We start from the raw sequence: 22607 nt of genomic DNA on the forward strand, positions 1-22607 counted from the left end.
ATTTTGGTAAATTTTTCACAAGAAGTGAATCTTAAAGGAATTAAAGCATGTGATATCACATTACGAAATATTAAGATCGTTCATCGTATGTATGGAGTAACTAATGCTCAACAAAGAAGAGGTCTTCTTCTAAAATTCTCAGAAGTTCTCTCTAGGTGTAATGCATTATTGATACGTGCACCTTTAGATGAGGAGCTTTTGGATATCCAAAGTCAATTGCATGTTATTATTTCTTAGTTGCAATGCCTATTTCTTTGATGGGGGGTGGTATAAGATATTTAAAAAGGTCTTGGCAAATAGATAACAAAAGTATTTGCCAAAGTTGATACATCCCGCCTAATATGGTTTTATTGCAAGTAAGAATATATCGCATAATGTGTTGAATGTTCAAATGGCCATGGATTATGCTCGAAACACTCATCAAGATTTTATTATGGTGCAATTAGATTTGGAGAAAGCTTATGATCATGTTAATTGGTTCTTTGTTTCTAGGTTAATCATACAATGGGCTTTGGACCCAAAGTTGATACATCCCGCCTAATATGGTTTTATTGCAGGTAAGAATATATCGCATAATGTGTTGAATGTTCAAATGGCCATGGATTATGCTCGAAACACTCATCAAGATTTTATTATGGTGCAATTAGATTTGGAGAAAGCTTATGATCATGTTAATTGGTTCTTTGTTTCTAGGTTAATCATACAATGGGCTTTGGACCTCATATGCCTCGCTTCATATTTTTATTAGGACAAAATGCGGTATCTCGAGTAATTCTTAATGGGGGAGTTACATCATATATTTACCTCACAAGATTCGTTCATCAAGGATGCCCCATTAGTCCATTGTTGTTTGCTATTGTTACTCATCCCTTGTTAGTGATGCTATCCAAGCTTGCAACAAATGGTGATATTGTGGGTCTACACCTTCCGTATGGAGGGCAACTAGTAGCACAAGCTTTGGGTGATGATTCTTTCATGTTTCTACAAGCCTCACGAGAGAATCTTGAGAAAGGGATGCTCGTATGGAATCAATTTGTATTGGCTTCCAGATTACATATTAATTGGAGGAAATCTAGTCTCATATCATGTACTGAAAGTTTGGAATGTTTAGGATGGCAAGGATCCGTAGTGAAGAAAGACTCTATTTTCTGACACTTGGGTTATCCATTAGGAATGAATGTTACAAATGGTCAATTGATTGAATGGATGTCTAGTAAGTTGAGGGGTACGTTCATGTATTGGAAGTCACAATCTTGGCCATTTGATGTATGCTTGAAGGTTGTACAATGTATTATGGAACCCATGATATTATATTACTTGTCATTGTTGCCATGCACAAAGAAGGCTTTGCATTCTATTTTGCAACCTCTTTGATATTTGTTGTGGAAGAAGAGGGATAAGATGGGAATCAGTTGGGTTGCATGGAATCATCTAGCAATCCCTAAGCGCTTGGAGGGGGGGGGGGGGTGGAATATTGAACTTATCTAAGCATATGATGGCTTGTAGATTTTCATTATAACAAGATATGTGTTCAAATTCACAACCATGGATATCTATTGTTCAATATTTCATAGGGGTTTGACACATGGCCATTTGATGTATGCTTGAAGGTTGTACAATGTATTATGGAACCCATGATATTATATTACTTGTCATTGTTGCCATGCACAAAGAAGGCTTTGCATTCTATTTTGCAACCTCTTTGATATTTGTTGTGGAAGAAGAGGGATAAGATGGGAATCAGTTGGGTTGCATGGAATCATCTAGCAATCCCTAAGCGCTTGGAGGGGGGGGGGGGTGGAATATTGAACTTATCTAAGCATATGATGGCTTGTAGATTTTCATTATAACAAGATATGTGTTCAAATTCACAACCATGGATATCTATTGTTCAATATTTCATAGGGGTTTGACACATGGGAGGACAACGATTAAGGCTTCATGGTAGCAATTACTGAATGGATGTATTTCACTTAGGATTCTAGGCTCTACATGTGTTCAACACTTGGTTACCTCATGGCAAGAAGCACTCTTGTTATGTGTATGGAAACCATCATCTAGAGAGAGCATTGTAATTCTTTGCAAAAAGAGTTGTTTGTGTCTTCTCAGTTATTATGTTGGTCAGGAAAGGAGAGATTGCGCTCTCAATTTAATCGTTTGTTTTGTTTGGGGGTCAAAGAGGTGTGAGATATATTTGAGGCTCCATCTCAAAGAATTTTGGAGTTTGTTGAAGCGCGACAATTATTATGCATTCTGCCTAATTATGGGTTTATTTGGCAACAACTACAAAATCTCGCATTGATGCAAGGTCCCTTACCTCTACAAATAGGAGAACAACCATGGCTTGATTGGTGTTTAAAGGGTCAAATGTCATTGTTACAAGTGACTACTAATCTTTTGTATCATTGCTTTGTTGAGTCTCTTGGATGGTTATCATATAAGACTGAAGAAGAATGGAGATTACACAAATCTGATCATGCAGTTGAGTCTCTTGGATGGTTATCATATAAGACTGAAGAAGAATGGAGTTTGTTGAAGCGCGACAATTATTATGCATTCTGCCTAATTATGGGTTTATTTGGCAACAACTACAAAATCTCGCATTGATGCAAGGTCCCTTACCTCTACAAATAGGAGAACAACCATGGCTTGATTGGTGTTTAAAGGGTCAAATGTCATTGTTACAAGTGACTACTAATCTTTTGTATCATTGCTTTGTTGAGTCTCTTGGATGGTTATCATATAAGACTGAAGAAGAATGGAGATTACACAAATCTGATCATGGGTGGTGGTAGATCTTACAACGTAGTTGGCATTCTAAATGGACACTTGTAGCAAAGGTCTTTATTTGGAGAGTTTTGGTTGGAGGATTGCCTTTGGGATTAGCTCTAAAGTGTCATGGATTAGCAACGTGTAATTGTTTCTTTTGCACTGTTCAATTGGAAGAATACTCATCGATTTATACAATGCCCGATTGCTTGTCAAATTTGGAGTTACATTTCTCAAATTTGGCAAGTTTGATCACGGTGTTATTTGACACCTAGACAATGGGTGTTTGCACAATTTACACAGGTTGACCCAAAATTAGAGATGGAGATCATTTTTCTATTTCGGAGATATTGGGGATTGCGTTATAATTGGAATGTGCGCAACGCTTTTGTATTCGACGATGTCGTCAAGATTCCGAGCCATGCTGAGAAACCAGGGAATATCAGAAGCATCGGCGAAGTGCATCATGTGCACTTACCCTTGTATAAACGTGTGAATAATAGGGGTGCCCTTATGGTGCCGAGTAGGAGTTAAGTCGGGATAGAGAATCCCATGTAAATCGGGATTTATCCCACATTGTTACACATCCCTCTCCTTGTTCTATAAAAGGAAGGGAGGGTCCCTTGTGGAGGGGTTGCCCATTTTGAGTTAGGAGGGTATACCGTTAGATTTAGTGTTTGGTAGTTCTTAGTCTTCATATTTCTCTTACTCACTTAGGGTTTGTACTTTGGTCTTTTCACCCTATTTCGTTTAGGGTTTCATCTTGGCAGTTTCTTCTTCTTCTTACTTTCTTATTTTTGGTTAGGGTTCTTCGACTTCTTCTTCTCCTTCGTGTCTGTTTAGGGTTTAGTTCGGTGAGGAGCTTGTATGTTCAATGGGGTTTGCTTCTGCTTGGTCTCCTATGCAAGACCCCGCTTGGTGCGACGAGCTCGAGAGCTCCCCAATTGGCGGCTTGGCAATAGATGACTGTTGTAACCTAACCTACCTTGGTCCGACTCAAAGCCGGAGTTGTATCTTGCTCTTGTAACTATACATATAAAGAGTTGTGCATATTTGTGTCTCTAGTGGTGCCAGGTGCGTTTCTTTCCCCTTTGTTTCCTGTACATAAGAGGTGTGTGTTGAGTCAGTGTTGCGTGTGTGGGCTCTCTCTCTCTCTCACACACACACACACACACACACACACACATACACATATAAAACACATCTTTTTCCTATTCCACTGCACAGAATCATACCATTCGATTCCCCTCTATTGCGACAATATGAGCAGTATTTATCTGGCTTGGAACCATTGTTCCATGCACGGACGAAGCATATCAAAGTGCACTATCACTTCATTCGAGAGTGCGTTCAGGTAGGAGATGTCGATCTCCAACACATCAACCTGAATCTACATATGGCCGACATCTTCACGAAAGTCGTAGGAGCCAACAACCTTCGATGATTCATGTCAAGCCTTCGACTAACAATCCCTGACTTGCCTAGCTTGAGGGGGAGAAACCGTACAATGTCCGAACCGGATACCGGCCGAAGTGGACAGCAACCGAAGTAGCCGACCAAAGTTGAGCTTGAGGGGGCGTGTTGAGAATCAAGCTCAACCTAGTCTAGTGTGTGAACACACCCTTGAGAGTGTATGAACACTCAAAGGTCAAAAGTCACCACTACTTTTGTAACATTAACTATGTGTCATAGAATCATATTCTATTACACAGAACTAGTGAGTTTCCACATTCCCCATGACCGATGAGCTTCGGTAGTTAATGAAGAGAGAGGGTGACTATATAAAGCACCCTCCTCCTACTTTGTAATGTGTCGGTTAATCTCCTTTGTAATATACATCTCTTGAGTATTTTATTTTTCTAATCTATCTGGTGTCTCTCTCCTCACCTCTTCTCAAACACATACACACACACATACATCTCTAACCTATTCCGCTGCATAGAATCACCATCAATTCTTTATAGGCCTCATAAAAGATATGCAAAATGTTCGGTTCATTCGGAGCCGATTCGGCTGAGCCTATAGGGGTCGCGTTCAAGGTTGGGTTCGGGTTTAGGGTCAGCTCAGTTGGTTCCTCGTTCTGTTTGTCATTCCACGGGGTTGCTTGAGGTGATTGTTGGGATGGTTGTTTCTGTGTGGTCGTCTCGACAGCAAATGGCTGCTCTTCAACGCTTTTAGTGGTTTGGGGAGATATGGGGGTTGCGTTCTTGGACCCAGTCAGGGAATGCCCGCTTGATTCCCTGTCGGGAAGCTGGATGGTTTCCGGCTCTTCCTCTATCTCTTTCTCTTTCTCTGCTCAGAATCTTTTGGCTTTATATGCCTCTAACTCCAGCCCGTAGTCGAGTTGATCGCCTCCCAACTCCTCAAGTAGCTGCATTATTTCTGCGTAGTGGTGTTCCGTGAGGGCTTTGTAGTCATTCGCCAGTTTTTCCCTGATGGCGGTGATGCTTTCCGCGTTAAGCTTGTAGAACCCTCGATCGTCCTTCCTTCTGTTCTCTTGGTCTGCCTAAAGAATTATGAAGTTCGGCTGCTTGTGCGGACCAGTCCTCCCATCCTCATTGCATTCTGTCGGAGGTCATTTGTGTGGTTGACTCCCTTCGATTAGTGATCAATGTTTCGATTTGTTTATGGTACTTCGAGTTGCTTAATTTTGCTTGCAGCATGCCCTGATTGTACAACGTTGCGGTCTTGGATTAGAGCCATGTTCGTCTGCAAGATTTTAAGTTCCTTGTCATGCAACCCTTCCATATGTGCCATTTCTTGCTGCATTCGGAGCTGGATTTCCTCCGCCCATTTTCGCTCGGTCACCATTTGCTCCTCGTACTATTCGTTTTGTTTCTTGTTGGTCTCCCTCTATTTCTGGAGCGCCGCCTTGGCCCGTGCTACGACTTCTTTCTGTTCATCGAGGGCAGCGATGGCTTGGTTGTGAGTTGTCACCGACTCGTCAAGTTTGTCTTGAAGCGCCTTTAGACTTTTTTGGGTAGTAGCCTAAATGCTCATTTCTCTATCTAATGATTGTGGGAGTTCTAATCGAAGCCGGTCGATTTCTGTTTCGGCACCGTTAACGCATGTTGTGCCTCGACCTCCTCCCACACTGCATGTACTTCAGTTGTTGAGGGGCCGATCATGTTTGTTGCCGAATTGGCTTCTTACCGTTGCCGCTCTAATTGTTCAAATGGTTTATCTTTTTTTTTGGTTCTTGACGATCATAATTCTTGTTTTAGAGTTGTTGACACTTAATTTATTATGCATGCAATTTTTTTCCAATGCCATCATAAGCTTTTGTGCATCTCCTAAAGTTTTTGCAAAAAACACTACATCGTCCGCATAAAACAAAAGCATAATGGCAACATTCCCAATGGCAACTTCATCAACGCCTTCTTCCTTTACAAACTTGGCAACTATTTCCTCTAATTCATCAATGCATAGGCCATATATAGTTGGTGAGTGTGGGCATCCTTTGTTAACACCAATAGTGCTATTGAAAAAATATGAATACTTATAACTCACACATACACACAACATATAACCTTCTCATAGATTCAAGAAATTGCAACCATATATTCACTTGGTTCCTCGAGTTCTTCCATTCTGCTCCAAAGATGCCCACGAGATACCATATCAAAAGCTTTCTTGAAGTCTACGAAGCAACAATGTAAACTTTTACCTCTCAAGTGACTTCCCTCCATTAATTTCGAAGGATGATGCTAATGTGATTAATGGTACTATGGTCTTTTCGAAATTGAGCTTGTCCATAAGCTCTCTGATTTGTAGTCCAATCATACGACATGCCATGTTGCAAAACATGATTAAACATATCACTTATTCATGCACGTGCTTCCCTTATCATCCATTTGAGCATTTTAGCCTTTATACATTGAAGATCGGTTGCCTTTTGAGAGGCTAATTTCTTAAGTCCTATGCATATATCTTTGATTGTAAAGAAGCGAGACATATGTGAAAGAGAACCGTAACACATCATCTTTCCAACAAGAGATAGCTCATATAAATTCTTACGATGGATAGACCATAGTACGTAAAATTCTTTAAATCACAACTACATGATTTGGCTTCTTTAAAAGAATACTTAGTTCATACAATTAGTGATCTCATATAAGTTGAGACCTCTCTTGAAGGTAGTGGTACTCCATTGGCACAAGCACGTAATCCCTTTCTTGTCTGGTCTGGAATAAACCATCATTGCAGGTGATTCCAGAGGTGTACATCAATGACAAAACCAGTTAAGGCTATTTAGACCAGAGGCAAAGGTGTTTCAATAACAAACCAATACAGGCTATTAGACTAGAGGCAAACCAACCTACGCCTCCTTGAATGCAAACAACATTTTCCATTTTTCTTAATGCTACAATTAGTTGCAATATTATGAGGACATTATTCTAACGCATCTCAGTTACAATAAAGTCTTGAATACAAGAATCATCCACTTTGCTCATCTCCATGACAAACAAAATCACAGCACACTCATGCTGAGTAATTTAATCTTTGAATTTTCAACAGATTCACTGATCAGTTATTTAATCTTTGAATCATTTCATTTGATTACAACATTTCTTTTATTATTGTCACTTGAAAGGATGATTGCCAGGAAAAAACTATTACTATGTATGTTCCCAAGCCATAATTCTTCAGAGGCCCTTCACATAGTATGAATCAAAGGTCAGAGGTGATTTCGCATGCAGAGGGTAATTCGTCAGTATTCATAAAACATCTAACTTTGAAAGACAAAACTAATCAGCTTAGACAAGTGAAACTATCAGGGTTTTAAAATTGTGTTGAACAATGACTACGCACTAGTAAGAGGAATATTACCTGAGCTAACCTCCAATTTTATTTTGTCACCCCTAACACCCCTGGTCTACCCAAACGAGGAAACGCTAATGACTTAACCATAAAACTAGAAAATTACCAGAAATAGCACATGTGATTTATGGAATTACAGAACTACCTAGGGGCATTCGGGGAGAAAGAAAAAATTGGGTATCTTTATGCATTAAGGGGCCAATGTCAATGTGTCCGGTATGTATATTATTCATATTAAACAGGTTCTAAATGCCTAAGAATGTGTCTATACTGTTTAGTACAATATCACTGTTTCTAGTTAAGGTGGAAAAATGAGAAACAATATGTAGACTAGAACTTGTATAAATAAAAAAACAGAATTCCCAAAGATATTAAAACATTGACCATAGATCCCTAGAGAATGAAAGCATCTCTCTGATCTGTCCAATGTGCTCTTATTTCCTTTCTATTTTCAAGAAAGGGATGAGTTTGAAATTGCTTTGCTCTAACATGCCCATCATGGCTTCTTATTCACGAGGTTCTATGAAAGAAACCATTGATCCTCAAATTCATCATCTTTACACAGGTTCAGCTACAAAAACAGTACACAAAATGGCATGAAATTTCAGATGGAGAATAGTAAGAAAAGAAACATGATTCTTATGCGAAACATTGTAATACACCTTTTCTTCTTGAACAATTACTAGAACATGGCTAGATTTTTTTAATAATTACCAGGATAGGCCTACATAGTAACAAAATAAATACTCCATTTTTCTAAGATTTACCAAAATATCCTTTGGTTGTAAAGGTTCGTTTACCAAGGGGTTCTCTAGTCAATTTTGAAACATAGGAGTGAACACTCAATGAGCTAGAGGTATTTTTGCATTTTTGCCCTACTTAAACTCCAACAGTTTACCTTCGGTGATGCTCCTTCACGAAATGAGAGTGCTTTGCATCTTCAGCTGGATTGTGCACACATCATGACTTAGTAAAATCTTTTAAAAAACTACAAAACAGTTCTGTAAACCCTCTGCATTTTTGTTGGTTCCCAAAATGGCATTGGGTTTTCATTATTTGTCCAAACCCCAAGGAGAGATAAAGGGGACGAATTGAACATACAATTCCTCAATGATCACACATCATTGATCAGTAAGGGAATGAATTGATCATATAATTCCTCAATGATCGCACATAATTGATCAGTAAGGGGATGTATTGATCATATAATTCCTCAATGTCACACATAATTGATCTGTAAGGGGATGCATTGTCCATATAATTGCTCAAATACTGCATATAATTGTTACATAAAGGGGTTGAGCAAGGCCATTTGGGGGAAATAATGAAAACTCAAGGGCTTTTGAGGAAATAACAAAAATTGCAGAGTATTTGGGAGTTCTATCTTAATACGTGAGAGCTAAGAGCATCTTACGAGTTAGCGCCAACGACATCTTCAAAACAAGGGCCAATGTAACCCCAAATCCCGTTACAAATGGCCAATTGCGTCGTGCCTCCTTGATAGCAACCCTACCAAATGATTCTCCTGGCATATTTTTTACTTTACCTGTTGTATTACAAATAATACAAGAAAAAGCATTGGCATATCACAAGAATGCATGAAAACAATTATATGCGCAAGATAAGTATGAATAGTGTTTGGGAACCTTTTCTTAAATAATCAGCTGAGTTTCCTTTTCCTCATGAAATAATTTAAATAATGCGGAAATGCTAAACATCTAATAGATTTGTTTTGCATTTATGTAGGATTTTGCAAATGATTTTGGCAAGTTAAAACATTTGGCTCAATATTTTAGTGAATGGAGGCACTTTTCCTCAAAATGAAGGGTACAAACGTTACTTCCAGGATGTGCAGACATAGATGCTGTGAGCTATTAAAACATAACTAAGGCCACCCTCCATAACCCATGCCAGACGCTACTCAATCACGACCTCATTTGCAAGATTGCAATCTCAAATGCCAATCAATAATTTTACGGTACATGATGAATATTTAAGGTGATAGTTGAACATTTGGTTTGTGTTAGTGCCAGAAAAGCAAGCAACATTGGTGCATGCACTGTCTACATGCACATACTAGCACACATTTGATGTCCCTTTGAGTGCAAGGTACCATGTACCAACCTCGATCATTCAAGTTGATGTCAGAAAGGCATAAACATTTTTCCACGCCCTTCCTGAATGTGCTAAGAGACACACATACACTAGGGTATTATTGAACATGCTGTACTGAGTTCAATACACTCACCTCATGGCTAGCTGCCGAGGAACTCTCTCTCTCTCTCTCTAATCTCTCATGCCTCAAGTTCATGCAAAGGGGCAAGAAAAGTAGCCTGTAACTGCTAAGAGTCTCTATGTCTCTCTCATAGGTCGTGTTACCAGCCTCCCAAGGACAGTAATATATCATGATCAACATCATATCTTTCTCTCTCACTTACTTCTATAATCAACCCTTCTTCTGTTAGCACGCTGCTGATGTTGTTGCTCTCTCTCTCTCTCTCTCTCTCTCCTGGTCTTACCCTAGTTGTAAGCTATTATTAGCCTCTTTTATTACATCATATATTAAAACACATGCCAAATGGGTGTATCGAACAAAATACCTCACGCTCTCCAAATAGCTAACACACAAATCTCAACGATGGCCCGATTGGCCTTCTCTACTCTCTCTCTGTTTTTGGCCATAATACCGAAGGAACAACTCTCTCTCTCTCTCTGTGTATGTTTCGGGTCTAAATCTCAAGGAACGATACAACATGAAACTGCGGAAGCAGAATCAGAAACAGCATTTGTGTTAAGGAAGCGTGTGTATGTTTCGGGTCTAAATCTCAAGGAACGATACAACATGAAACTGCGCAAGCAGAATCAGAAACAGCATTTGTGCTAAGGAAGCGTGTGTATGTTTCGGGTCTAAATCTCAAGGAACGATACAACATGAAACTGCGGAAGCAGAATCAGAAACAGCATTTGTGCTAAGGAAGCGTGTGTATGTTTCGGGTCTAAATCTCAAGGAACGATACAACATGAAACTGCGGAAGCAGAATCAGAAACAGCATTTGTGCTAAGGATGCGTGTGTATGTTTCGGGTCTAAATCTCAAGGAACGATACAACATGAAACTGCGGAAGCAGAATCAGAAACAGCATTTGTGCTAAGGAAGCGATCCTTACCTGAAGATGAGTTGTAGGCGATGGGATGCGAAAGACAGAGACAGGTTTGTAGCGAGAGCGCGGGCACAAAAACACACACACGCAGGCTTTCGATGATGAAGAAGAAGAAGAAGAAGAAGAAGAAGATATTGATGATGATATGTATGTATGTATGTATGTAACAAAAGGGAAGAAGAAGACATGCACCTTCTTTTTAGGTCAAATGTGTGTGTGTGTGTGTGAAATGGCTATGGTGAAATCCACACTAAGACCTAATGGCAATGTTGCACATTGAAACCCAGAACATACATATACCGAAAGCCCCGACCATCCAGATATTGTATCCAACCAACCCCAAAAACCCTGCAATCGGTCTCAAAACATGGACCATTTCTGCTTTCCCATATATGTTTGTGCAAAACAACAGGCATCGTCCCGATGAGCTCGTCCTCAATTGATGACTTCCTCTTTTCCCATCTCTCTCTCTCTCACTCTCTTTTATCGCATTAGCTTACCCTAGTGGTAAGTTGTTTACACTACTAGCAGTTCATCTTGGGTTCAAAACCCAATTTTCTTACCTCTCTATTACTCTACAAATATCTCTTATTTCACTAGATGCCACTGTGGAATGTAGGGGTTGAACCCATGACCATCGGGTCTCCATTGGGCAACCTTACCAATTGAGCTACAACCATCTAAGCAACTCTCTCTCTCTCTCTCTCTTTTGTGAAAACGCACAATTATATTAATAAATGTGTGTAAAAAACACTGCTTACAATGGGTGTGACAATGGAGTATGGTTCCCCACTAACTACACTACATGAGTAGGGGAACATGTTGAATTGCCAATAGGCAAGACAAACACTCCACTAAGGAAAGATTTTCCACTTGCTCCAATAAAGAAAATTGCCACATTAGTAACCCCTTCAACTTTTGTAGATATGCTTTCACTCCATGGCTACCATCGAATACAAAAGTGTTGCGCATGTTCCAATTATGACGTAGCCCCCACTATCTTAGAAATAGAAAACAATCTCGATCTCTGATTTTGGGTCAAGCTGTGTAAATTGTGCAAACTCCCACTGTCTAGGTGTCAAATAACACCGTGATAAAACTTGCCAAATTTGAGAAATGTAACTCCAAATCTGACAAGCAATCAGACATTGTATAAATCGATGAGTATTATTTTCCACTTGAACAACGCAAAAAAGCAATTACCTGTTGCTAGTCTACGACGCTTTAGAGCTAATCCCAAAGGCAATCCTCCAATCAAAACTCTCCAAATGAAGACCTTTGCTACAAATGGCAATTTAAAATGCCAACTACGTTGTAAGATCTGCCACCACCAATGATGAGATTTGTGTATTTTCCATTCTTTTTCAACCTTAGATGATAACTATCCAAGAGACTCAACAAAGCAATGATATAAAAGATTAGTAGTCACTTGTAACAACGATGTTTGACCCTGTAAACACCAATCAATCCACAGTTGTTCTACTGTTTATAGAGGTAAGGGACCTTGCATCAATGCAATATTTTGTAGTTGTTGCCAAATAAAGCTATAATTAGGTGGGATGCGTAATAACTCTCTCTCTCTCTCTCTCTCTCTCCCTTAAAAGTAGATTTTTCTCGCCCCAATTGCACATCGAAATATGTGTCGAGATAGGTAGATGAGCATGAGTCATGGTTGGCCATTCGAAGTCTCTCTTTGTGAGGCATATCCTCTTGGCTCAAGTCTGTGTAGTTCAAGATTTTGGGGTTTTGTTTGATATATGCTTTGCTCCCAAGATCCTTTTAGTTGCGTCACGTGAGGGCCCACTCTTATGAGTAAATCAATGCTTGATGGTACGAGAAAAACTTAAATATGGTACATGAATGCTTAATAAACAAAACATCATACATGGTAGAGTTAACTTCTTCTGAAGACTTCCATGGGGTTTGTGACAGCATGAGGAAGTTGTTTTAAATGCACAAATTATTAAATGCGCTTACGATAATAATGTTGCATAACCTACAAAAAATGAGATGGAGACATGCCACTCAAAGAAATGAACAATGATGCGTTACTCTCAAATTTGAGAAAACTTACATTTTTAAGCATCTATAGATAAATGAACTAAATGCTCCATCAGATATTAAGATATGAAAGATTTAAGCTTGTGTGAGAACTCGTCCTTCTTTCTAAATTTATCTTGTCAATAACATCTTCTAAGCTACCTTAGAACTTGGACTACATCCATTATGAGATTGTACTCATCCAAGCACTAAGAAAGTTTACTCCTAATGCTAAACTCGCCATATCTTCCTATGTGAACAACTTTTGATCAATGCATTCCACAAACAACCATCCATAGGGAAGTAAATGTTCACATATAGGAAATCATATCATATATGTCCGACGCATCTTTACATCTTTACAAATGGGATGCTCCTACATGATGATGATGATAGGACTTTAATTGACAACAATTGACAACACAAAAACCCAAATGAAAGTCCATATGAAGCATAACTCCACATGCTATCTCACACATATGACAGATGGAATTGTTTCGATAAAATAAACGTAAGTCCATATGGCATAAATGAAATAGACATAATTGTTTCGATGAATTGCTTCAATATTCTTATAAGTGAAAAATAGTGTGATCTACAAAATAGATGTAGAAAATACAAATGGATCACAGTCGATCTTTGCACAACAATCCTCAATGCCACGTTTTGCAATCATGTCAAGAACCACTTGTATATGCGAAAAACAAAGCGTTCTATGTGAATGCTCAGCATAAGGAAAAGAAGTAAAACATGAAATAAGAATGCCATTATAAAATAAATGAAGTCCATAAATGCTACATATTGGGTCTCATTAGAAGGCTGTACCCAACTGTCTTTATCTGGCTGTGATCGAAAAATCTCGATCCTGTGATAAGGAATCAATCTTGATGCTTTCCTTTGGTGTTTTCCCAACTGCTTGAAAGTAAACCATATAAAGCACAATGCATCAAGGCACCATTCAATGAAACCCCTTTCAATCTTTTATGTACAAAAGCCAATATTTCTCCAGAGTGAAGGGTTGTTATAGAATGCAGAATGACGTCTTGAGCCTCTGATATACCCTTCATAGAAAACAAAGAGAAAAATCTTTACAACTTTTCCTCACCAAACCCAAGCTCGTCGTGCATCTTCTGCCTTCACATTACTTGGCACTAGTGGCATGTGGCCATAAATCCCTACAAATTTATTCAAGCAAAATGTCCGGTGCTCACTGTGTCCCGTTAAACTGCTGATACCTGTCGTGCCAATCTCCGACAATGTTCCTGCGCAAATGAAAAAAAACAAAGAAATGGAATGTTAATATTTAAACGTCTATGAAACACCAAAATGAGCAATAAGACCAACCAGAGCTACAACCATAATCTTGTCCATTATACAAACCAGCTATGGTATCATATTTAACCATTATTAAATATGATCCTTTGATTTTCTTGTAACGATGAAGAAAAAGACACCAACGCTTGATATAAATATTAATACTATTGCTTAAGCTTATCAAGGTCCATTTTCAAGAATCTGCATGACTTGCATATGCTCCACAATGCACAAATAGCATATATGTACAATGTGTGCGAACACATATCTATGTTTTACACAGACCAACATAAAGAGTTTAGACAACCAACCCATGCACTCGTATGCATTTTGATTTTCTTATCGTCGAAGGGCACAAGTTTTGGATACCTTACATCCACTCAAAAATTTTGGTATCAAATTAGTTATCGTTCTCAAATAATATCTTAATTCATGGGAACAATGAATATATACAAGAACTAATTTGCAAAAATAAAATCATCCATAAGATGATTAGCTCCCACATTGTTAACAAATACAAAGAAAAAATATGAAACCATGCAATACAGCAAGGCCTTAACAAAAGTGTCTCTTAGAAGTTACTTTTGCATGACTTTCTCATCTCTAGAAGCAACATGGAAATTCAATCTTGTGAGATTTACATACACCTTCATAAAATGTCAAAAATACTTACATTGATGGGAGAATGTGAAACAAAAAACACAATTTTTCTGTTGTTCTAAAGTTCCAGAAAATCATTTCCCCATAAACATAAATAATGATTCAATGAATGCCCTATTCATATTCAATGTATCGATAAGCATGAACAAATAAGGATTAATAGAGATTCACTAGTTACAGTAGCACCTTTTACCCAGATAGGAGGACCACCAGTAGCATTCGCAACAAGAAATGACATCGCAATGTCTTCACAGTTTCTGCATAAATTTGAGACGAGCATAAGAATATTCCTCTAACGCTGAAACATATATATGAACTTCTTTTTAAAAATAATCACGAGATTTTCCTGAACCTTTCTTTTGTCACAAAATCTCTTATTTGAGATGGCATATGATTAGTGTAAAGGTCAAGATATTTCTGGTGGAAAAATGCACCCTTCGATAAAACCATGCTATATGTTCCAGTCCACCACACTGACCACCACCCTCCATATGAATATCGTGCCTCACTTGATTCACGTTTCTACACACATAAAACCATATCTGGGATTTCAGCGGCGTTCATTCTTTTAGAGTGAATGCCAAAACAAGACTCTATAAAAACATACATACATCTTGCTGTAGCCAATGCATTCTTGGCACAAAACCTACCATGCTCTCTTGAGCACTACACCAAACATTGAATGCAAATGCCAAAGTATCACAATCAACCACAACATCATCATCCACAGAGAATATGGCATTTGTGGCAAGGTCTTCAAGGGGTTTAAACCTCGTATTGAGATTGTCCTCGTTATGCATGTCAATCTTCAGCTTTATAGTGTGTTTTGATTTAAGCTTATGAGAAGCGGCCCTCACGGATGATTGAAGGTAAGTTAGCAATGGTTCAGAGGGCGGCTCGGTTGACTCACTCCATACAATTCGGATAGTATCCACATTTGGGCACCGCGAGTAGTGTTGCACCGATTTCTTGAGTAAGTCCGGCCTTCTCCATGTGTTAATAAGGATGGTGAAATGCTCTTGCCTATACAAAAGAAGACATATTTTCAAGACAAAATGAAAAAATAAGCAGTTCATCTTTAGCTAAGACTTAAAAATGTCACATGATCCGATGTATATTTGCCACCAAGTGACACTTATAAAGCATACATTTCAAGACTAAAATGAGCAAACAATTAGTTATTCTTCACACCTTAACAACCTACGTTAACACAATGTCTTGCAATTTTGCTGCAATGTGACTCTGAATTGAAACTGAAGGTTCAGAAATCATTGCACCTCTAAATTTGGTATACATTAGAAATTTACAAGAGATCAGGATTTGGTATTCATTCACTAATTTTAAATTTAAGGTTGGAAGTGTCTATAGCGGGAACAAGATCCAACAGAAACATATAGCATCGACAGATAATTCTCATAATTTCCTATTATTCCATGCATGCCAAGAATACTCAACAGAACAGTAAAGCAAATTTTCCCAAACAATGCACAGCATTTACATACAACAATTTTTTGGAACAGATACTGAATTTAGTGCACATTGAATATGCATTATTTAATATTCACATCTAAATTTCCACGCATTGAAGGTGCAGAATTTTTAGAGAGGTTTTAGAATGAAACGCTTGAAATTTTGAGAAATCTGGTAATAAAAATAAAATAAAACAAATCCTTGAACATTGATCTAAATATAGAAATAAAGAAAGACATTAAAATCTTTTAAGAGGCCAAAATAGCCTATGAGACCAAACAAGAAATTACATCTCAAGATGTTGTCTTGTCTTTGAAAACAACAAACCAAAATAAAAGTAGCTAAGTAAATAAAAATAGAAGTGATTAAAGAATCTTGTTATCTGTATGTGTAAGTTTCTCAAGTAAGATAGAAGATAATTTTTGTCTTTGAAAGACCTCTAGCATAAGTCAATCAGAATGGAGAGATATCCAAAGTGAGGGAAGCAATTGCGATGGCGGGAGGTAATAGCATTTATTTATGGATGACAAGGGTGGTGAGATCGTGGTGGACAAGGTTGGGACTTACTTGCATGACAAACTGCTATTGTCCGATCTATTGTAACCCCTAAGCAATGTCATGGTTGGGGATCCACTTGTGTAGCCTTTGATTGACTTGTAGATGAATAAGACTGATGGAGCTAAAGAATGTTGCGATTGTTCTTTGTTGATGATCTTGTATGGTTGAATTGTTGTCCTTCAACAACTTCTCCTTCTGTTTCTTGAATTCTAGCAAGAACAACCTAAGGCAACATTGGTCCTCATAATACATTACTTTGCATAGATGGTCAAAGCCATAGTTAATGAGTCAATGGTATCTCCCTCTTATTTCATAACAAATTATACATTTGGCAAACATAGTGTTCCTCAAATTCCATTGATAACACAATCGGGAAATTCTTTCTTCTAGCGAAGTGCATGCATATCTACCTACCTCGATCACTAACTGATGTTAAGAGGTTTTCAGCTGCCTATCCCACTATATAGCGCATAGGGTAGATGTATGTCCATATAAGAGGGCATGATGATGAAACTATCCTTTAATTTGTGCGAAAAGTGTGCCTTATAGTGGGCCATCTTCCTACCAAGTGATGTTGTGCAGCTGATCCATGTTCTTCAGTTATCCAATTTGATAATATTAATTTGGACCACTCTATTCTTTTCCACTTTGGTCCTATTCGGATGGGTACAATCCAAGCTATATTGGAATAGGGGTAGTGTATTTATGGTTATGCCAGCTAAATATGATACCTCCTTCACAAGCATTGGAAGGTTGTGATTGCTTGTTTGTGTGTACAAATCCTTTGAGTTACTTCATGTTGCAAGCGTCTCCTTGTATCACAAACTCCTTATCATACTAGCTATTTTGTATAATTCCACCAAGTTTAGTGCCTATTTTGTGGTGAAAAAGCATTTAAGGCTGCTTTATGCAATGACTGTAACAATCTTTGTGTGACTTCCTCTAGGCGTGTGAAAGGATCCAAATCCACCATGCCATTGTATACTCCACAACTATAGATATCAACTGACTCTCGTGTAAGTTAGTATTTAGCCAGGCCAATCTCCTTTATGCATCCATCCTTCACCTCAAAGCATAGATATGTGTGATCTGCTGAAAAGCCAATAGGCCTAGCAGAGATGGTGAACTATGTTCTTTTTGGGTCTGATTTCCCCTACTTTTGGGTTCCAAAATGTCTAATCATCTGATCTGTGCCAATGTGACAAACCATTTTATACCACAAATTCGTGTGCACTTCCCAAGGCCAGAAAGTGTTTGCCATATTCTTAGTTCACTTTTATCTTGAGCTTGTCACTTTAGACCAGCTTCTTCTACAATAACTTGTCCATACATAGCTTCACTTGTTTCAAACGTAGTTGTTTGTTCATCCTTAGTATGTGCATTGAAGTTTCCTATGATATCATCATACAAAGGTGCAAAGTTTGAGTATATATGTGGAAAGTGGCAATTGCAACATATAGTTTTCGAACATCCCCAATTTTGATTTGTACCCACATATAATGCAATCTACATCCTTCTGCACAATATGCGCTCAATCATGGAGCTCCTTTTTGGACTATACCACCACTCCTCGAGACCTTCCAGTGCTTCTGTGTTTGTGGTTGGGGATGACATAACAACTCACATCTACATCCTTTTGCATTGAGAGTTTATTAGCAATGCATTAATGGGTCTCTATACACATAGTGATATCTACATTCTTGAAGGTATCTTTAAAATATCCAACATCTATCCTTAGAGATCCTTGCAATTCCATATAGTCATGTGTAAGGTCTCACGGGCCATACAACATCACGTGGCATCTGTGGTGTTTGTGGCTAGAAATGAAGAAACTAAATAAGAAAGTGCTTTCGGACATTTTCAAACTCTTTTCAAATAGACTTAGGAATGTTATTACCCCATACTTCAACCTCATAGAGAAGCACTAGTATTACCAATTGTCAAAGAGGCATTTCTTGAGGCCCCAATATTTAATTTCCTCATTTGTTGCATATGTTCTCAAATGCATAGTAACCCCTTCTTCCCATTTCCAAGTAGTATGTAGCACATTCATTCCATCTATAGTTGAAGGAAAACTTAAGCCCCAGATATTTAAAGCATTCTACGGGTTCAAGACGCTCATTATCATACACAATGTATGATACTTAGCTTACTGTGCATACAAAAGTTTTCCACTGCACTAATAAACTTTTGGGCATCTTTTAAAGTATATGCTTTTTTCCACTACACTAATATGCTTTTGGGCATCTTCTGAAGTATATCCAAAAAGCACTACATCATTTGGATATAAGAAAAGCATGATAAACGCATTCCCAATGGTAACTCCTTCAATGCCTTCTTGCTTTACAGACTCGTTGACCATTTGTTCCAATTCATCGATGCATAAACCAGAGAGAGTGGGCAGTGAGAGAGAGAGAGAGAGAGAGAGAGAGAGAGAGAGAGAGAGATTGTCACCTGTCCCATTCTTGAATCTGTGGATGCCATCCCATGATTGAGGAGATTTTGCAAGTATGAACTAAAAGGATGATTAATGCGAATATGCCAAAGATGGAACAAATTTGAATTCGATAGCTTGAAGACCACATAAGATTCCGTGTCGATTTCCATCGACTATGTGCCCCTTTCATCAATCTCGCCTTCTTATCCACTGTGGCAAACCTTCTCACAAAGCTGAAATTTTCTTACCAGTTTTTCTTTCTTCTTTTTCCCTTTAAGAATAAGAAAGGCTTTAATCAGCTATCAACAGAAAGCCCTTTTAAACTCAATTGGGCTATGATAAAGGAAGAGTACAACATCTTCATTCTCTTCTTTGTTTTACAGCATCAAAATTCTAATTATATTGACTTTGAATTATATACATGTATTTTCTTTACTTAACAAATGACAGGAAGAGCATTTCTCCTTTTATGATCTCAAGAGAGGAAAAATATAATCGAAGTCTTGCTTTCGTTTCTTTCCAAGTTAACCTTGAAATGCACCTTACCTTCCTTCAGATTTTCTATCCCTTGATCTATCTTATCTATCTATCTATCTATCTATCTATCTATCTGTATATATCTGTGCGTACATGTATATACATACATACATACATACATACATACATATGTTATTGTATGTATGTATATAGATATAGATAAATGCTTTTTTTACTGGAAAATTTGATAGGAATATCCAAGTTTTCCTTTGCAAGAAATACACCCAAACTTTGGCTAGGCCCAAAGTTCAATTTGAAGAAATGCTCCTTTTTTTTCTTCAAATCCATGCACACAAATACCACACCTTCCTCCCATAAAGGACAGATCTTGCGAAATTTAGACATAAATCTAATGAATTGTGTATTGGAATTTTCTCTTGGATTAGCTACAAAAAACAAAATGGTGACAATTCGCATATTCCAAATAGGGCCAAATTTAGCAACTTTAATGTGCAGTTCAATGGGCAAATGAATCTTGTTTGTACAAAAGCAGAGCAAGAAGCTCTGTTTCGAAAGTAATAAGTAAATAAAGTAATCACTCAATCATAAAACAAAAGCCTACCGTGTATTTGATGGAAGTTTTGCTGACAAGAAAGGGAGCAGGGGGGGGGGGGAGTTTTGAGGGGATTTGAGTATGAAAATGGGATTTTATTTCCCTCCCTCCCCCCTGAAATTGAGAAGTGGTGGGAGATGGAGGAAGAGCAGAGGAAAACTGATCTCAAGGAGGAAGAGGTAATGATCTGATTTGCACTTCATTCTCTCTCTCTCTCTCTCTCTGCTTTTTCTCTCTATATTACCTCATTGGAATGTGGTTCTCTGTTTCTCTGTCTCTCTCTCTAAGAATGAAAACACTTGAATATAGTAGTGCTCTCTCTCTCTCTCTCTCTCTCTCTCTCTCTCTCTCTCTCTCTCTCTCTCTACACAGATTAAAACACTTCAATAATGCCCCCCCCTTTATCCTCAATCAAGCTCTCCATTTCCCTTTCTCTACAAAATTTCACATGTTTTCCCTACCCAACTATATATGTATGGCTGTGGTTCTAATGACCCGACACGATAAATCTGGCGAAAATCAGGTACATTGTGTCGTTGCTCACCTCTCTCTCTCTCTCTCTCTTTTGTGTTTCTTATCTAATCTAAACTCCCGACTCCAATGCCCTTGCTTTCGACTGTTCGATGAAGTTCTGATAGAACTTTGAGCGATTGGGAAATTTTTTACCATCTCTTTTCTGTCCATACATTTTCGGCCACCACTGATTACATTTTGAATGGTTGCTAGCGTCTCTCAACTCTTACAATGATTGCGGCATGATCTGATCAAAGACGAAACTCGAGGGGCAATCATAAAAATCTCATAAGGATATTGTGGACATACACATCATGAGGGGATTGGACCGACGTTCTATTTTATGCTCCTACAAGTCTTGATCTAAGGTTCACAATCCAAGTTCACAATACAAATGAATTAAGTTCAATGTGTCTTTGAGACCCCTCTAGAGGATTTCTGTAATTTTGTTATTGCCCCACCTTTGTTTATCTTTATTGCAATTCCAACCAATTGTGTTTTTTTTATATTTATTTACTGTTGCTCACTAGTTTTACCCATGAATATATTACTTCTTTACCATTTCTCACATTTGATTGTTTTTTCTTGGCTATTGACGTGTAAGATCAACAAACTTGGAACTGTGTTGAATGTCCAGTGGTGTCATGTCATATAAAACTACAAAGTCAAACCTCATTTCGTGTTTTTGTTTTCCTTCTATCTTCCCTTTCCAGCTTCAATGCAAGATTTCCAAGTTAGATGTCAAGGGATCTTTGTAACTTATTGTGCTTATGTGGCATGGATTTTAATATTAAATGCCAGTGAATCCTTTGAATACACAATACAACATTGAATCATTAGCTGACATTCCTTGCGAATCTCCTCTCTTTTTATTGCTTTAACTTTGGGCCAACTTCTCTCTTCCACACATGGGTTCATTCATCCTTGAGGTGGCATTTTCCTTCACACCCATTATTATTAGCATGCTTCCACTTTTCCAAGTTGTGCAATATTACTTTCACATTGTCACTTTTCCAAGTTATACTTCTTTCACATTATTTCGATCTCTTCTTCCTTTTTAGTTAAAGCAGTGTAATTATTGAAGCAACAAGACAACACAAAAACCCCTTGATGTCCCAACGATGATAGTGAGGATCTTATGTGGCAAAGTAAATCCCCCTAAGGTGTTTCAAGACTAAAAGACAAAGACTCCTCTTATGAGAACAAGGTTTCTATAGTCTCTCTCTCTCTCTCTCAACTTTAATACCTATAGGCTACAAAGTATCTCCTCCTTCGAGAAGTGCATCAATTCAATACAATTTAAAAGGTTGAGCTTGGAAAAATAAATATTATAAGTACTCTCTCTCTAATATAAGTTGTCATGTAACCTGACATTCAAAATGCTGAATTGTTGACCCCCTCTAGGAATTTCCAAGGGTATCATTAGAAAATAAATAAATAAAATAATAAGGTTTCATTTTGTTTGGTTCAGGATTGTTTCAAAATGTAGTAGTAAGAAATAACAATTATTTTGTATTACAAAGAAAACATTCAACGCTTATGCATAGATCCATCTATCAATATCTATATGAAATATTCATAAGCTGTTAGTTACACATTTGTAGCACAAGAAATGAAAATATCGTCATCAAAGGGGGAACTTCACCAAGAGCAAAAAGGGGATAGAACACAATTGTTCATAAAGCTTTAGGCCAAATGGCCACCCTAATTTGAAAGAGGACAAACCCTATGTTAAAAGCTATAAAAACTTTTTGTGGGCCTTTTAGCTCTTTCTT

At 37.9% G+C, this 22607-nt stretch overlaps 2 protein-coding genes across 3 annotated transcripts; both read right to left on the reverse strand.

The window, feature by feature from the left end:
* Positions 1-7904: 7904 nt before the first annotated feature.
* On the reverse strand, positions 7905-10890 carry LOC147848601 (ATP synthase small subunit 6-A, mitochondrial-like). The gene is made up of 4 exons (XM_087338320.1): positions 10757-10890; positions 9005-9136; positions 8489-8534; positions 7905-8161 (listed from the first exon to the last, which is right to left on the reverse strand). The coding sequence occupies exons 2-4, from the start codon at positions 9120-9122 to the stop codon at positions 8158-8160; spliced, it is 168 nt and encodes a 55-aa protein (XP_087194446.1). The 5' UTR covers positions 9123-9136; positions 10757-10890; the 3' UTR covers positions 7905-8157.
* A 2644-nt stretch (positions 10891-13534) lies between these two features.
* Positions 13535-20455, reverse strand: LOC147848602 (glycosylinositol phosphorylceramide mannosyl transferase 1-like). 2 transcript variants are annotated; one of them, XM_087338323.1, is made up of 6 exons: positions 20329-20455; positions 19247-19500; positions 15376-15787; positions 15117-15286; positions 14958-15021; positions 13535-14052 (listed from the first exon to the last, which is right to left on the reverse strand). In XM_087338323.1, exons 2-6 carry the CDS (start codon positions 19417-19419, stop codon positions 14011-14013), a joined length of 861 nt encoding a protein of 286 aa, XP_087194449.1. In that variant the 5' UTR covers positions 19420-19500; positions 20329-20455; the 3' UTR covers positions 13535-14010. The 2 variants fall into 2 exon arrangements, with proteins under 2 accessions (XP_087194449.1, XP_087194448.1); XM_087338322.1 differs by having other exon boundaries at positions 14951-15021; positions 20329-20454.
* Positions 20456-22607: the final 2152 nt, after the last annotated feature.

This window comes from Azolla caroliniana, unplaced genomic scaffold (assembly GCF_043228905.1).
Source record: "Azolla caroliniana isolate FFs.n. ecotype wild unplaced genomic scaffold, voAzoCaro1.0.p SCAF_301, whole genome shotgun sequence".
NCBI classification, from domain to species: Eukaryota; Viridiplantae; Streptophyta; class Polypodiopsida; order Salviniales; family Salviniaceae; genus Azolla; species Azolla caroliniana.

Bases quoted from the DNA above. Each gene is read 5' to 3' on its own strand.
- LOC147848602 (XM_087338322.1), bottom strand. From the start codon at position 19,419: ATGAAAGGGGCACATAGTCGATGGAAATCGACACGGAATCTTATGTGG. The intron at 15,287-15,375 runs GTATGTATGTTT...TTATGTGTGTAG, and splicing joins TGCATTGGCTACAGCAAGAT to AAACGTGAATCAAGTGAGGC. The intron at 15,022-15,116 runs GTTCAGGAAAAT...AAATTTATGCAG, and splicing joins GATTTTGTGACAAAAGAAAG to AAACTGTGAAGACATTGCGA.
- LOC147848601 (XM_087338320.1), bottom strand. From the start codon at position 9,122: ATGCCAGGAGAATCATTTGGTAGGGTTGCTATCAAGGAGGCACGACGC. The intron at 8,535-9,004 runs GTAAGATGCTCT...TGCACAATCCAG, and splicing joins GATGTCGTTGGCGCTAACTC to CTGAAGATGCAAAGCACTCT.